We start from the raw sequence: 18,740 nt of genomic DNA on the forward strand, positions 1-18,740 counted from the left end.
CACACACACACACACACACACACACACACACACACACACACACACACACACACACACCAGGTGAGTGCTCTACCAAATAAAGGGCTAGTCCTCTAGTGCTTGCTGGTAAGTTACTTTTTAGCAACTTAAACTAGTACACTGTTAATATTAGAAGTAATAAACTGACAGTTTTAATGTTACATGTAGTTTAATCTTTAGCTTCAATCTAATAGTAGCTTTATCTCACTTTTAGGTAAAGACTAAAAACTTTGTTCTTAACATAACATCTAATCATTGGCATTAGGCCCCAGTAGTAGTTTTTGTTTATTTTTGAAGTTGTGTCTAAAAAGCAATATTCTTGTATGCTAACTTAATTTGTAGTTTCGAGTCCTAAGTATAGTATTATTTTACATTCATGTTATACTATGTAAAGATTATAATCCTAATAAAAATGTTTAACTTATGATGTCAGCTTTTGATAGTAACTTTATTTGGCTTTCAGGTTAAACCAAAAGAGTTGTCTCCTACATCTGGAGAACAGACATCATGAAGTACTTTATTGTAGTATCATTAGTATCAATGAATTGCCTTTTTTTTTAAAATATATATATATATTTGTAGGTATATTTGTCCAGAAATGTTAATTGTCATTAAGTGGTACCTAGTTTTTGGCTTTGGTGAAATGAATAAAGTAAGATGTGTTTCAGACTGTATTTTTCTTCAGTGATGATAAATCAAAATTACATTTTTTCTTTTTCTTCTTTTTACCTTTTCATTAAAGTATGAATTTAGAACAAAATGTATTTTACCAATTAGTATTATTTTCACTGAATACATATTGTTGTAATATTTTTGTTTTTTGCATTATACAGTACATTTGATGAACTAACATATGACTGTAAATATTTTAGTTGCATTATTTTCAATTGGTCTGCTATTTATTTCAAATCAGAAGTATATAAAAACAGCATTTAAGATATGAATTTTTCTCTTAACACATAACACTGTCAAGAATTGTTATTCAGTGTCAGAATTTGTTAGATTGGACCAGTAGCAGCAAAAAGCAGAAAAGAAATGGTGTGGACTGATTAAGTGTGTCAATGTATCGAACGTGTTGCTTGTTTTGTACTACTGCTGGAATCACCAGCTTATGGGTTTCCCATCTTATTTTGGAAATTAGCTAATAAAAACTGAACCAGTGTTTGTTTTTCTTACCTATTTATAAGATATATATAAAATTGACCATGGTTATAGTAAACTGATCAGTTCCCCATCAAAGTTTACTATATTCAAATGTTTACTGTGTCTGGAGGTGGCTCAGCAATGCAATAGTTCTGCTAGAAAGGACTAATAAAGATTTCACAAAGCAAAAAATCATTTATTGATAAGAAAACAGTACAATAACTATCAGATGCACTGACAGTACATTACAACTGAAAATTGACAATAATTATTCATCTTTAGAAAAGAAGTATTTAGTTGACATTTGCTTGTGATTGGAAGCAATTTTTTGGTCAATGAATGATTATGCTTACTGTATGTGAGGATTTGCTATCTCTTTGACTGCTGAAAACCAATGAAGAGCATTGATAGCTTGCAATACTTATTTGTGGGTGGGTTTTTCAAAATTGTTGTCGCTATCACCCTCCTTGTCTATTCGTTGGACTATAGATGACCTGGCAGACATTGTCTCAGCAATAAGTTCCTTGTCAGTGAGCTCTACATGTGTATTGACTTTCTAGTCGACAACTATGAGGTTGTTGAATTCTTACATGGTGACCTCTTTTCAAATAACATTGTCAAATGGATCCAAACTTACAACATCCTCAACTTTCTTTTGAAATGAATTACGTTTGAGCCACCCTTGCAAAAATAGTTCTTGATCATCGACTCTATCACCATCTTTCAATCCTCAACAATAATCATCAAGCATCCAGTAGATCAGTGTTTTTATTCATTGATTCAGTAGAAACTGAGTTGTCTGCATCTAGAGTTTTGGAGTATATGACAGAGTAAAATGGAGTGGTAATGCACTTTCAGATTTTGAATGATTCCCATATCAAAGGGTTGCATCAGTGATCTTGTGTTTGGAGAGAAAAATTCCGGTTTGATGTTTTGTTTTTTGGACACATTTAGAACGGATGGGCTGAAAAATTTTGGTTTTCTTCACTCAAACTCCGTGTTCCACGTATGAATCCATTCAAAAATAGAACTTATCATCCATGCCTTGATTGAACTGTTATTGTCAACAGGCAGCTTGGATAGGTCTTTTGGGAAGCATCATGACTTTTTGGACTTTCTGATAACAAGAAGAGGACACTTCTTGGTGCCAGTCATGTTAACACATGCTAGAATAGTGATTCTCTCTTTTGGTTGTTTACCACCAACAGCCTTTTTCTCATAGGCCCCAATGTAACCACATGAATCCACTAGCTTGTAAAATAGACCTGTTTCATCAGCATTGAAGAAGTCTTCAGGAATATATGATGCGAGGATGGTAAGCAGTTTATGCTTAATCCACTTTTCAAACACTGGATCGTCTGCAGACTTTGCCTCTCCGTGTTGTACTTTAAATGATAAGTGTAATCTGCATTTCCAGCATGTGAACCATCCATAATTTGGCGTGCATGTATCGATGCTCATTTTCTCGGCCAGCTCATCTGCTTTGTGCCTGATTAACACACTGCTAGGAAGAACATCTTGAGCACCTTTTCTTTGAACCAAAGGAACAGTTCATCTTCCATATTTCCCTCTTACATTGTCGTGTTTCTTTTGTCTGTTCATCTCGAAAACGAACTTCCAATTCTCACCGTCCCCTTACTTACTCCCCACTTTTCAACAATTGTAGCTTTCGTCACACCAGTTTCATTACACTTGACAATAGTCTTGCACGTTTGCTCCATTGTCAATGCCACTCTTTTACCTTCCTTTTCATCTGAAAAGAACAAAAGAAATGTGCTATACGACTGTATGCAACGTGTTGAAAGGTAGCGCAGAAATGTACCCTGATGTTTGTTTACTGTAAGCATGTTCGCTATAACCATCGACCACTGTGTGTATATATATATATTGAGTTTGCCATTTTAGTAATGTGACAAATGCAATCCCCTTTGTGGTTTTATCAAAAATCAAAATTAATGCCCCCCCTTCCCCCCGTGTTATTTGCAAATAAGTTAAGAACTGTTGGGTCAATTTCCCTATATTTTTTATAATAATATGGAGTTTTTGATAATGATATTGATAGTAATATTTAATATACATAATATTAATTCATAATATTTAAAATATCTTTCCAAAGAAAATTTAAATATTGTAAGAACAAATTTGTTTCAAATACCTTTTTCTTTTTATAGGTTATATTTGACTTAAATCATTAGAAGGTTAAGAAGAAATATTTTAAGTTTATTTTCATGTGAATTAGATTAAAATATATCATGAACCTCGATATTTATTATAATTGTTATTTGTATATTTTATTCATTACCAAGTGACCTTTGTTGTAGAAAAATATGAAGAAAGAGCTTTTAAGTCATGATTTGCTTGTAATACAATGATCATAAGTTAATTAATAGCTACATGTTGAAATATCTCTTGTTTCGTAACAGTGAAAGAGAAACTACTAATTTGCCCTGTGATAGTAGAATAAAAGTTGTATGCCCTGATTTATAGGAGTTGAATGGGAGTTACTGTTCCATAACAGCAGAAGAAACTCTAATAATACGGTCTGTTCACATGGTAAAACCTAAGTGTTTAATAGTTGAAAAACTGCTCTGAGTATGAGATGTAGTAACATGAAGATTGGTTTAGAACACTGTTTTTCAAACTGAGGTCCACCGAGTCACGAGGAAACTCCAGGGGGTCTGCAAGTGGTGTCAGAAATATCATAAAAATATGATTTATAAAATTAAATTTGTGTGAATTAAAACGTTTAATTTTGGAATGCAGCTTTTCATGTACACGGAATATTTTTTTCAAAACAAAAAAACATTGATAGATTTAGGGGTCCACAAAAATGTTTAAATTGAATGGGATCCTTGGGCTAAGGTTTGAAAACTGCTGATCAGGAAAAATAATGAGTTTATTGAAAATCGTATAAAATGTTGAACATTTTCTATAATTGATACTTGAAACTGTCGGTATTTGGGGAAACTCTATAATTACAAAATTGAGGGAAAACAAGACAATGGTACGTTTCACAAATACATAATTTATTCATGACCATGGTTTCGTCAGTAAAGGCATCATCAGGTACAGACTGAAATGTATGTATTTGTGAAACATACAATTGTTTTGTTTTCCCTGAATTTTTATAATACATTTTCATCAATGTAGCTGGTTCAAAACACGTTGTTGTTGTTTTTGGACTATTACCGCTTCTTAAATTTAATGTTCTTGCAGACCTTTAAGATCAGGCAGATTGTGAAGAACTTGGTGTGATAAGTTATTGTAATGAAACAACATAGATCTAGGCTTTAAATTTGTGATAAAATTACATTAACTGCAGATGTTGTTGTTTTTTTCCTCTGACGGTCCATGTTAGGTGTAAACAGACCAGTGAGAAGATTGGGTAAAAATAAGTGAGGGAGTAAAAGTGTAAACAGATCATCTTCTTTAGTAAAAATGTGTATATGTTTCTTTGACTTTTGAATTCCAAGAACAATTTTGATAAAATGACTTGATCCCTACAGAATATAAATAAAGAAGAACTTACAAGCGTTGTGAAGGGGCTTCAAAAATGTGGAGATCAAGGAATTTGGGGGTTCACATCTTAACTGGATCAATTTACTTGGATATGTTAGGGGTCATTCGAAATAAGTATTTATTTACAAGACTCTTTGCTTCTCAGTGTTTATAAAGTATCGTTCAACAGTATAGTTCAAAAACAAGAAGTTTTTTTTGTTAATATCTGTATTTTTGTCGTGTGAAAGTACACAATTATTAGTTTTAGTTTTTAAAACTTACCTAGCCGTCGGTAAGTTTGAGGGGCTTATAACATTAAAACTTTAGTTTCAAACTTAGTGGTGTGCACCGCATAGTTGATCCATTCTGCAGCTTTATTTTTGCCTTTTATATCGCGGATAAATCTTCACGTTTACTATTAAATTGAACGTTTATTATGCTGCTGAAAAAAAAGCTACCCCATTTATTATCACTTAACAATTGGCTAAACTACCCAGTGGTTAGCGTGCCGGACTGTGGGTTTACATAGAAATAAAAGATCGCAATCAGCACTTTAGGGTCGAGAGTGCCTCATAATTGTGATGGTCAAATCCCACTAATTAGTCCGACAGGGGCTGGTTGTGAGTTTGTTGACTAGCTGCCTTTTCTTAAGTCGATCAATTCAAAATTGAGGATGTTGAGTAGCTTTGCGCAAGTATCCGAAAACAGTCGCCCCCAGTGGTATGTCTGCGGACTTACAATGCTAGAAACCGGGTTTCGATACCCGTGGCGGGCAGAGCACAGATAGCCCATTGTGTAGCTTTGTGCTTAACTTCAAACAAACAAACCGAAAACAGTCAATCAACTGTCTAGTTTTGAAAGTGTTATTACAGAGTTTTTTCGTTAATTGAATGTCTCATTTCTTGAGAAAAATAATAATCTGAATGTAGGGGATAATTTAACTGCTTAACATCAAATTCCGAGAACGAATATGAAATCAGAAAACGAAAAGCAGAAACCATGATTTAAGTTTTATGCGTTATTAAATTATGTGCTGCCACCTAGACGTATAGTAATTATGTACACGCACAGCCAATTGAGCATACAACCACTTATGACGAAAACAAAACTGGAACGCCTTTCATCACTTATCAGCATGATTTTTATGCTTAGCTACCATTGCAGTAGCATGTAATCTTTTTCTCGGGAGATTTAGCAAATACCTTCAAGGAAGTGTTATGTTCTAGATTTGGAAGGTGTTTTGACATAGGTATGCTACCCTCGTTGTTTAATATGGAGTTTCATAGAAAACGTTGGTCTTTTGCCATAGATACTGTTACGTCTCTGTATGTTTGCTTGTTAATTCTTACAAGATACAAGCCCTTTTTTTATAAAACTTGTTTATTCTTCCTCAATACAACTTTGTAATGTACTTAATTTTCACAGTTACACACACACACTATAGTTCACAACAATTCACTCACTTTCTATCGCGCTTAGACTTAATTGTCCGTTCCCGCAAACTATTGTTCCGATCTCTGTGTCTGCTATCCTCAGTTCCCGCCGACCGTAACCGCTGTTTTTCTTTCTCTCTGCCTGTTTCGTCTCCGCTACGTGTTTGTCTCCACTATTGCTTCGACTCTACCTCTCTCTCTCACTGTCTAGCGCACTTATATACGATAATACTGCCTGTTCTAGAAACTTCTAAGACTCTCAACACGTGCTACCAGCGTCAGTTGACGCAACGCTGTCGCAACACACTAGCGAATCTTCTAGAATATTCGTCACGTGACCCCGCTGTCGTAATACACTAGCGAATCTTCTAGAATACTCGTCACGTGACCCCCCCCCCCCACTGTCGTAACAATACTTATTGTTCTCGGTCATTCACCTAAGGTGTTATACTTGTGTTTCCTTTCTGTAAGTTTGTACATATTATGTGAAAGTAGACAGTGATCTTTTACCTACTGGAAGTCAGGTAACCCTCGAAAATACTACTTCACTTATTTTTAGGTGGAAATGACCAACAGTCACCTCAGTGGCACGGACGTTCTGAGAAGGTAGCATTATTGTTTCTTGTGTTTAATGCAATGTTTTCTCAGTCTGGATGATACAATTTTAGAGATCTGCAGAGCTAGATATATGGACAACTTTCTCCAGTAAAGGCACCTTCCTTCGTGAATACACACTTTAATTGTTTTTGTGTCTTGAATAAAAATTGTTTAATTTTGTTATACATTGTATTCATTATCTTTCATATCTTTAAATTCAGTTTAAAGTCAGATGATTCAGATTTGCTCCGATGTGGATTTTTTGTTGGACTCCTGTTATTCTACAGAATGTACCTCGTCACTCTCAGGGGAAATCAGTGCACCTGAGAATAACACAGATGTACTATATTGTATGACGTTCAGTATGTTAGATCTTTAAAGAGCCAAAGACAATCTGTTTCGTAGCCATGAATGTTATCTGGTAAATAAATGTGTTTTCACCTAAGTTTGGAAAGATTATACAAAATTGATTTTGTTTCATTTGACCTCCTACTGTAAATGATGTATAACATCCTAGACTGAAAATGATTAAAAATGTTGTTGTTGCTATAAGTGAGATGTCATGTTCTAAATGTGTAGCACCTTTTATTCACATAATGTCTTGATGTTATGCGAATGGACAAATATTTCGTGATTGCACTTTGTTGGGTTATGTAACTAGATGGCAGGTTTCGTTATCAAGTAATAAAGTATACTGTGTTTTAATTTTCAGGGGATGCATATTTTGTTACCAAGTAACATATACGATACTGCTTGATGCTTCAGTGGTCCCAGTTTTAATTAGCATGTAAAGTTTATAATAGGCAAGCTGAAGTAAGCTTTTTTTGTAGATGATAAAGATAGTCGTTTTTCGTGGTCGCTAGTGGAAAATTTTAAGCATGCAGCAAAATAAATTAAAAATTATATTCTATACATAAAATTAGTGGCTGTTATTTTACTAAAATCCCTTGGGACACTTAGTTACATGATTAAATATTGGATCATACATATAACGTACACTTCTGTTATCATGAAGAATGTATTTATGTAGTTTTTCTCTAGATAATTATGGTTAAGCGCAAAATTTAGATGTTGGATCGACTTGGTTAAGTTTCGGTTTCTACTTATGAATAATAAACTGTTGCTCTGTTCATTATGTTCTTTAGATGTGATCCAATGCGATTAATTTATTTAACAATTTCTTCTTCAGATGTGATCCAATGCGATTAATTTATTGAACAATTTCTTCTTTAGACGTGATCCAATGCGATTAATTTATTGAACAATTTTTTCTTCAGACGTGATCCAATGCGATTGATTTATTGAACAATTTCTTCTTTAGATGTGATCCAATGCGTGGTTCATCACGTTTTACTTATAGATCAAGTATTTCTTCGAACTGGTGTGTTTTCGTCAAACTCTGCTTTATTTCCACAACCACGTCACATTGCAACACGTCAAGCCTTCCACTTCTTCATAGCGACTTCCTGTTCACAGCTTTTCTCGGATGCTTTGCAGCGACGTTTTCACACTTTAATCATAATCAACTGCTTAAGAAACCACTTGTGAATAACTTCTGATTACTAATGAGCCTTAACTCGCTTAACTAAATCTAAGCCACTCGTTCAACCACCTACGTCATTCGTGTAAATTTAAACCACAATTCCGCGGTTTAAACCGAAATTCCTGCAAATCTTATGAAAGTATGGAATACATTTCTAAAGTTTTCATAGCTTCTTTCAATGTTCTGTAGGACGCTTGATGTTTCACTTTCACAAGTAAGACATTTACATTATTTGAATCGAAAAATCCATATAATTTCAAACATTACAATGTCAATTTCGTGGCAATCAACATGGATGGAAAACAGATTCCCACTCGACCATTACAGCTAGATTTTGATGCTGAACTATATGTACGGAACATTATTTAGTGGAAAAGGAAAACAATTTCAAGATCAAGGAAATGATATAGGTTATGACGAATACTGGGGAGGACATACAGTCTTGATCTTTCACCGGATCTGTGCTGGAGATTTTCACTTTAACTTAGTGAAGCAAGAAAATTTCCTAATTGAAATACATTTCGGTACTGTCTTACCCAACACTATAAATGTTCTAGCATATGCAGAATGTTGGTCAATTTTCGGAATTGATCAGTCTTGAAACATCATAACTGATATCTAAGAAGCTATGAACACAACAGAAATTTTCGATACTCTTGCAAGATTTGCGTATGCAAAAAAGTTTGGAGGTGTATTTGCTAGTGGTCAAGTACCTGACCATGGAGAAAAACAATTATACATCATCAACCTGAACCTGAGTCATAAACCCAGTAGCCACTGGGTCTGTATTTATTTTGATCCGTTATGACTACGTCCAAATAATCTGAACTCAAGGAAATTCATCAAGAAGAACTGTCGAACTTGTATTTACAGTCAGAAAATACTGCAAGGACCATATTCATCTGTGTGTGGACAGAATTGTATATATCATGCTTATTATCGTTTTCGAAATGAAAACTACTAACTAAATTTGAATTTTACAAAGATGCTAATGATTGTTCATGATTTTGTTGTAAAACGTTTTCATGTAAATATGTCCTTAATAGATGTGCCTTTTTATGTAGATCAGATTGCAAAATCTTTATTGTGAGAAAAATTAATAAATTGTTTGTTTTTAATTAAGCACAAAGCTACACAATGGACTATCTATACTCTGCCCACCACGGGTATTGAAACTCGTATTCTAGCGTTGTAAGTCCGCAGACGTACCGCTGTGCCACTGGGGGCCAATAAATTGGTAAAAAGAAATGTTGTGTCCAGAATTTTTTATTATAATCATGTTACTGAAAATTATTAATTACTTGATTTATAAGTAATAAGTCAAACAGTAAGTTTTAATTACTGTATGATGTCGTCCTTTTTAGGACAGGAAATGTAATTAACTAATAAATTAATGATTTAAACCCATTAAATATAGTCATGTTGAGACACATATCGTGTGTGTCATTGTATATGACAGCATGGCGATCTCTGTTTTCGGAGAACTATTATGTCATAGCCGTCTGTCTGGTATCGAACTATAATTTCAACCCTTTGTGGACCTATGACGCCATGGAGGCCTAGAAACACACCCCTAACAACGCACCTTCTGGTGACAATTTATGGAACTATTATGTCATCGTCTTTGATGGTATCATCCCCCTCTATTGCCTGGCGACTCCCCACTGAGGCGGTATCCTTTGGGCAGTCAAGAGCAGCCCTAACTACTTATATTCTTTCATACAAAATCATATGTTACCCATGGATAAATCAGTTGCAATAATGTCATCAAATCTTTCATTCACAAGCCATGGAACCCATTAAAGTAAAAATGGAATAGTTGGCTCATGAAAATTTAGATATCGCCGATAGTGTTCCTCAGATATATAAAAGAAAGTTGAAATCCAATTACGATGACGAGGAACTAATAATGGTTGGAGACGACTTGAATGGGTAATGAAAAAAAACTTTAATATAAGTTTAACATAACAGCAAATGTACATCATTTGTCATCATCAAGCCGTCTCCAACCATTATGAAATCCAATTAATTAAACAAAAACACGTCAGTTTTGTTCTATCATGGAATAATCAAGGATAATTAACGATTAGTGGAAGATTCGTCCTGGACAATGATTTAAACAACCTGATCAATGATGTACTATGCAAACAAAATAGTTTGCAGAACAATTATCAGATATGAATATTACACAAGAGCTCGTGGGAAACATTAACAAATTCCAGAACATAAAGCATGGAGATCAATAAAAAACTTACAGAACAAGACACAAGTGTGTTGTATCTAAATGGGCTTATTTTTAATAAAGTATCACTGTGTTATTTGTTCATTTGTGTCTTGGTTGTTATCATGAATTGTTGTCAACCCTTTAAACTAAGTAATATTTTGAGTCGAGTAAAAATTAAATTTGCTTGTTGTAATGAACAAATTAATACTTCTTTTAGAGGGAGAGTTGATGGTAAACAAAGTAAAAGTAGATGTCAGCTATTCAGCCAAGTTATAAAGTAAATAATGTCTGATGTGCTTCAATCCATTTAGTATAATCGTACTCACTCCGCCAGTTATGGTGGAGTACAGCCTTTAGTTAGAACTGTATTCATTAAGTTAAAGGTCAAGATGGAGACATGATCACTGAAACCATTACAAAGCTGTATTACAGACCCATTGCAAGCAAACATTTTAAAGCATATATATTGATATGAAAAATGTCATGGTCAGTCTATCCCATTTGAACAAGGGAGAGTCATCATAACACTTTGTTTTCATTGTCTGTGATATCATGAGAGTGCCTTATTATCTTCATCCATCCATCTACGACACACATTATGATTACCATATTATGCTGGAAGTTACTAGCAATGGTGTTAGGAATTGGAGGATGTATTGATTAATCAGTTTTGCTCAGTTATCCAATTTCTGAAACAAGGAGGCTTAGCTGTAGGTAAATATGGTGTTCAGTATGGTATAAATTTAGCATCAGATGTGATACAAGGAAATCCTTTTGTCGAGGCTGGAAAACAATAAACAACACAAGGAACTCAGAACTTGGCTCAAGATGCCAAACAATTTGTGAAATAGATTGTTTAACCTAATATAAAGAAGAAACCTAAAAGCTTAGGGTTCAAAATTGTTAAAACCAATAGATGAAGATCACCAGCTTCAGACTATTTTGATAAGTACTCGTGACCTTTTTTTCCACATAAAATGTCCTGTAAGTGCACAAAGTCTGAATTATGTCTTTTTTTCTCTCCTTCTCACAGACAGTGATTGACGACAATAACTAGACTAAGTATTATCCTTTAGCTCCAGTGGCTGACAGAGGACCCGTCAACATAAGAAAGGAAGAAGATATCTCTGTTCCTGTCAACCTCTTCATTCTCAAGTTGATGCACCCGTGAACAACACCTCATCTCTTCATCTCACAATCCTTATGCTTATAAGGTCTATATAAAAACTTTACTGAGTTATTGTGGAGAAGCTAAGAGACATCATTTGACTCTTTATGTGGGCAAAGAACATGGTGGATAGTTTTGGTGATCTCGACTTTAATGATGAGATAAAAGATCAATACAGAGCGAGACGCGTGTTTTCAGACAGTCAACATGATCAGGTGCCTACATTTGGATATGGTTTTGCAGAACAAATTCTTGCCCATTGGCGTAAAAACTGTCTCATACGAAGTAAAGATGCAATTTGTATTATGTCCATTGATGAACCAGAATTCAAAGTTGTTTTACTGTTTCTTTCTATCTATGATGGAAAGGTCAAGATCAGCCCATCAGCCACATTCTAAAACTAAATATCATTTGAAATATTTAGGAAAACATGCAAGCATATATTTCTTAGTATGTATGGATAATGATGCATTTAATGGATCTTGAAAGAAAAATGTATACGATTTCAAAGATTACAATATAATTTTATTAGAATCAATGTGGTTGGGAAACAGATTTCTGCTCGGCTTTCACAACCTGATTTTGATACTTATCTGTGTACATAAAGCTATAAAACTTTATTCAGTATACCAGAAAAAAGAATCTCAAGATCAAGGAATTGATATTAGTTATGACGAATACTTGGGAGGATATACACTCTTTACCTTTGATCTGACACCCAATCTATCTACCAGAGATTCACACTTTAACTGGATGAAGCAAGGAAGTTTATGAATTAAGATACATTTTAGCAGGATGTAAACCAACACTATAAACATTCTCGTTTATGCAATGGTTCAGCCAATTTTAGAAATTCACCGATATCTAAAAACTATGAACACTATATAAATTTATTCAATGCTCTCACTACATGTGTGTACACGAGACAAGCTCGAAAGTGTGTTTGTCAGTTGATCAACTATTTAACCATGCAGCAAAACAGATTTACATCATTCATTTGGATCCCAATAATCAACCAGGAAGTCACTGGGTCTGTAGTTACTTTGGTCAAAAAAGGAGAATATTTTGATCTATAATGGACTAAGTTTCCATAATCCCAACACAAGAAGAATCATTGTGAAGAACTGTTGAAGGTGGACTTACAATAGAAAAATAGTGCAAGAACTTTATTTGTCTGTGTGTGGACAATATTGTATTTATTATACATATTATCATTGTCGACATATGTCAAAATGAAAACTCTTAACTAAGTTTAGATGTGATAAAGATAGTAATGATATATTTGTTCATAATTTTTATTTCAGAACACTTCCACATGAAAACACCCTTAAGTTTAGATTTACTATTACACAGAAATACATATATGCATTCTCCTTGATATCACTATTTTCTAGAATAACCCCAATGACTCCCACTGTGAAGAATGTAACGGTTTTGTGTTTTGCACTTCAAAGTTAATATTACATACAAAACCATAGGGGTTGTGGACATACTATTGGATATTATGACAAAACATAAAATTAGTAAGTATTTCATTTCTTTTTGCTTAGTTTCTGTTATAGAAAATCTTAAAAAGTTTACTTAAGTGATTGGTTCAGTCATTCTTATCATTCATGATAACTTCTCATCATAAACACGTGTACACATTGTTCTTCTACAAATCACACAAAGCGTTGTCTTAGATTCTTGGAACTGACCCCTGACTGTGATATGTATCAGAGCACCATTTGAAGAAACTTTGTACATATGAATAGCTTAGGAAAAGATATTGTGCTTTGTACTTGTGGCAAATGATATACAGTAAACAGTTTTGTTAATTTCAGTTGAGTAATATGAGTTTTTATACTTCAACATGAATGACCTGCAGTAATTCACACAAATTGGTAAGTATAGATTTTTTATTTAGTTTCTATAACTGTCGATAAGAATAAAAAACAAAACAGGGCATTAAAGGTTATGAATACTGTCTCACTTCATATTTTCCATTTAGACTATTCCTTTACAGGACTATTTACTTGCAAAATAAACTAATGTAATTCTAAAAGGTGCATTATGCAAATTAGATGTAATATATGAAATTAATTTTAGGTAACCATAAGGCTAGTTTATTATCAAATTGAAACACTAAAGTTGACCATAATGATTATGCAGTGTTAAGAACTACAGAGAATGAAATAATAGTTTTTTTATAATGTTTGAATGATAATATATGAAACAGTCCTCTACTAAATTGTATTATAGGAATATTAATGAAGTACGCTCTAAATTTGGTAAATCTGTAATATATGAAATATTAATTTTCTGACTTTGTTTATTATTGAAGTGAAAACTACAAAGTTGATGGCATAGTCACACGTGTTCAGACCCTCTGTTAGTTCACTGGTGAACCACATAACTGCCAGGCATTATAAATGACCTCATCATCACACTTTTGCCCCCTAGTGGCACAGTGGTAAGGCTGCAGACTTATAATGCTAAAAACTGGATTTCGATACTCGTGGTGGTCTATTATTTAGCTGTGTCCTAAACTACAGATAAAGATAAAAGTCATAAACTTTAAAATTATCCACCCCACCATTAGTAACATGTCCTCTGGTGACACACAATTGAGCTATCCACCTTCTACTATAACTGCCCTCTGGTGCGACTTTGTTTAAGTGTGACATCCCAGGTCTCAAAAGATGCCCTGCTTTTTATCGCCTGAGGCAGCCAATTGGCGTCCATGACGTCAAGTATCACGTGACCCCATCAGCCATGAGTAGATATCCCTTTGTCTCGGGTAGGACTCCCTAACTACTGTTGCTACTCTCTAAGGAGGATGGTCCGTAGGTGTTTTCCAGTTCACCAATATACGATAAAGTTTTCAAATTGAAAACTGGTAGTTTCATTTGTTCAAGTAGTCACAAATTATTATATCTTTCAAATATATAAGGAAAAACATTCTTGCCTAAGAACATCTTAATATTATAAATTATCTGTGTGATAATTCATAATCGTGAATTGATGTACCTAAAAAAATGCAAGCTTATGATCTTGTTGATATTCAATGGTGAATTAATTACTGTTATGCTTATTATTGGGTTACTACAATAATTAAAGATCATGCTATCTCCAATAGTGTAATGATTTAAATACTATGAAAATACCTCCAACTATTGTTTTAATGAAAACAACAACATAAAAAGGTTGACCAAAGAAAGAGCCAATCTATATTTGACAGCGTAACTATCACATCATAGCTACACTATCAATCTGATTATAAACATCACCAACAAACAAAAAAGAAAAAAAAATATTGGTAACAAAAGCATTAACCTTCAAAAGTACATTTGGAACACATAACTCATTTGAATTATTTTTAAAAATGTGTTCAACATTTTGCTATTTCGTTCAGCTATTGAATAATTTCTATATTTATTGTATGTGATGGTAATGCAATATGCGAGAGGTTGAGATGTTTAAAGTTCGGTCATCCTTGTCCTGTTGTACTACTCTCAGAAAAAAACAAACGTTTACATTACAACAATTGGCAGTAATCTTTAGTTGCAGAGCCCTATTGTTATTTTCTAAATATAATGCCCCGCAGTGGCACAGAGGTATGTCTGCGGACTTACAACGCTCGAATTTGGGTTTCGATACCCGTGGTGTGTAGCTTTGTGCTTAATCACAAACAGTAATATTTCGTGAAGATAAATTGCCTAATTATGATTATTTAAAAACATCCAAAGCTAGTAAGTGAGCACGTATTTTGAAATAACAAAGAATATTTTCGAAGAAGTGAAAGTTGAAATCGGATAGGATTCGAACCCAGGGTATACTTAGTTAATTTATGCACAGGTAATGGACTACATTTGATTTACTCTTTAGTTCATTAATCTAACAAAATAGACGAGAGTTGATAAGACATCTAGCTATTATGTATTCCAGCAAAAGTATTACATTTAGTGTATTATTTGAATTATTTATTTGTTAGGTAATAAAGATAACAGCGAATGAGTTGTTTATTTAAAATAATTAAATGTAATGAAATAATTTTTGTAGTCTATCTAGAAATATTCATATATTATATAACGAAATAGTTTTCCCAATTACAGAATATATTCAATTGTACATAATTTGTCGGTAAGAAAGACTGGCAGAAAAAATAGAAGCTCAAAATAACTTGGTTGGTCGCAAAGTGAAAACAAAAAGCGAAGATAAAGGTATAAAGCATGTTTATTATTATTAAGCGTTTTGAAATAACAATAATTCCATCATTAGTATTCTATAGATAAGAGAATAGACATAATTACCATGACAAATATACAGAGCTAAAGATAAATGTAAAAAAAAAAAACAACACACACACACCATAATATTAGAATAATTTTAAGTCGTAAGAAGATTGCTTGTTGTTGAGAGAGGGGAGGATTTTTTTTAAATAGCAAGGTTTATCTTATCAGAAGTTCAGTTTCAGTCTTAGCAGTTTGTTTTGTTTTAAAGCCAAGCCAAATCAGGCTATCTGCTGTGTCTACTACGGGGAATCTATATTGTCTCAAACGTTAGTTAATGGTGTATGTCCTTATATTACAAATAGAAATCACAGACAGACACGCATGTGCATGCGTCTGCGCATCGCTTTAATGAGGCAATCTAGCGAAAAACCACTTAGAAAAAATTGTTCCTTATATATCTAATATATATATTTATTTATCTAATATATATATATATATATATATATAATATATACATAAAAGACATTGCGTTTTGGTAACAATGCTTTCCAACAATGGCTTTTATATCAAGTTTGTTAGCAATAAAAATATAACCTAATAAGAGGCTATGTGCTGAAAGTATAAAATCAAATGTATAAACTACAATTTTTTTTGTTTTCTAATTTAGAGGCTCCATTAATTAAAGAGGTTTGTTTTCTATTCTTTGTTTTTATTATTTAAGTTTAAAATCGGAGGACAAGTCAGAGGGAAGGCTACCTAAAGAGGCTACAAAAAGTATATAGGTTATACTTTTATGCTAAAAAGGGTTCAGAATACACACACTGACATAGTCATCTAGAAAAAATCAACCTATTAACTCGAGCGGAGCCGGATACTTTCGCTTGTATTACATACATTAGGAATAAGGCTTGCAAAATGAAACTAAATGTCTGTAAATATTTTTACACTTCACATTTGAAGTAGCCATTATTGTTATTGATTAAACTGTCCAAAAAGAAAGCTTATGATTTTCCTTATGTTCTACTGTAAACTTTACATTTCTGTGTCTACTGTTCTAATATTAAAGAAATTGGAAAGCCTGACTAGTTCTCGAAAATGATAAATGAGTCATCAACGTAATACAATAATAAAGATAGTTTTTAAACTGTAGCGGGCACTTAAAACATAAAAAAAAGATTGGACAAAGATTGTGCCCTGATGAGGGTAACTGCCTTACATAAACTAATCGACTGAAACTAATAAAGAATTTATCTTTCATTGTGCCGACAAAATGTCGTTTTTTGTGCATTTTTACTCCTAATATAGTGAATATAGTAGCACAAAGTGCCTGAGATGAAATTATAAAAAGTCTCTTGGTTTGTGGTTAGGTGCTTGGAAAACTAGTCTACACATTTCCTGAATTAACAGTATTTGTAGTGTATTTAGAAAGTGCGGTAAGCCGAAAGAGAATCTTTATTACAGTTTGGAAATATTTTCCACATTTTATTATCATTATAAAGAAAATTATTAATTAAAACATCACTAGTAGTATATACCATAAATTTCAGCTAAGACTTTGAAAGATAATTTACATAATGCTTTTATATAATTTGTTTGGAGAAACGTTCATTGGGTAATTAAAAATACTTTATCTTTACCTTTCGGGATCACCTTCCCACCAAACATGCCTTGAGGCGTTATAATGTGAAGGTCAATCCCATTATTCTTTGGTAAAAGAGTAGCCCAAGATGGCGGTGAGTGATTATTGCTAGCTGTTTTCCCTCTAGTCTATCACTGCTAAATGAGGAACGGCTAGCGCAGATGGCCCTCATGTAGCTTTGCGCAAAATTCCAAACAAACAAACAAACTTTACCTTACGAAGAAGACGGATTGAATTTTATATCTCTGAATGATAAGTTAACCATTTTTAGGATTATTTTTATATTTCAGACGTGTGTTATATCAACCAGTCTGTTAGACCACTCGAATTACAATTGAAACGGAAACTGTTTTTAAACCTACATATCAGCGTTTTGATTTTGTTACAGTTATTTTAATGGATCAAATGAAACCACGAGAAAAAGATAGGAAAATGTTATTACTATAGTAAATATCAGAGAAAAAATCAAATCTATTCTGTTAAAGCACTTCCTAACGAATCTCTTTTCTTGAATTCTTATTTATTGGAAATTCGTTTTGTTCTATTTCATAGTTAGTAAATAATGAGATAACAGTGTCAGATATGTTAGACAGGCAAAGAAATAGATGACAAAAATATTAGGTTAATCTTACCGCCACATTACATAATAATAAAAACTTACAACGCTGAACCGATTGATGACGATAAACAAATTGTTAACCCTATTGAATTAGCCAGTAGCAGTGGAAATGTAACTAATAATGAACAAGGTAACATATGTATTATAATATCACCAGTAGTTATTGGATTAGCCAGTAGCAGTGAAAATGTAACTAATAATGAACAAGGTAATATAGCTATTATAAGATCACCAGTATCAAAACAGAAGACTAAAATCTTGTAAGTTCCCCAATGGATCAAAAACCGGGTTTCGATACCTGTAGTGCGTAGAGCACAGATAGTCCATTGTGTAGCTTTGTGCTTAACCAAAACTAAAACCGTATACAGCAGTTAGATAAAAATAAAAGTAAATAGCATTTAGAATGAATTTAATAGTGGATTACCAGGGGAGCATATGGTAAACAATAATAGATGAGTCTTAGCTGATGCATGATGCACCACCTCCCACACTTTGAACAATATAGATGAGTCTTAGCTGATGAATGATGCACCACCTCCCAGACTTTGAACAATATAGATGAGTCTTAGCTGATGCATGATGCACCACCTCCCACACTTTGAACAATATAGATGAGTCTTAGCTGATGAATGATGCACCACCTC

The 18,740-nt window shown here is 33.3% G+C and overlaps 1 protein-coding gene across 3 annotated transcripts in view; it reads left to right on the forward strand.

Moving 5' to 3' along the window:
- Positions 1 to 9,324, forward strand: part of LOC106470953 (MICOS complex subunit Mic10-like) — an 18,266-nt gene extending 8,942 nt beyond the window's left edge. The window contains exon 4 of one of the 3 annotated variants that reach the window (XM_022399592.1): positions 6,911 to 7,241. In XM_022399592.1, coding sequence (XP_022255300.1) covers positions 6,911 to 6,925 — 15 coding nt within the window. In that variant the 3' untranslated portion in view covers positions 6,926 to 7,241. Of the gene's footprint in view, positions 1 to 481; positions 693 to 6,910; positions 7,242 to 8,010 lie in introns of those variants that run through there. The other 2 variants (XM_013931532.2, XM_013931531.2) reach the window with 2 other exon arrangements.
- Positions 9,325 to 18,740: the final 9,416 nt, after the last annotated feature.

This window comes from Limulus polyphemus, unplaced genomic scaffold (assembly GCF_000517525.1).
Source record: "Limulus polyphemus unplaced genomic scaffold, Limulus_polyphemus-2.1.2 Scaffold4318, whole genome shotgun sequence".
NCBI lineage: Eukaryota > Metazoa > Arthropoda > Merostomata > Xiphosura > Limulidae > Limulus > Limulus polyphemus.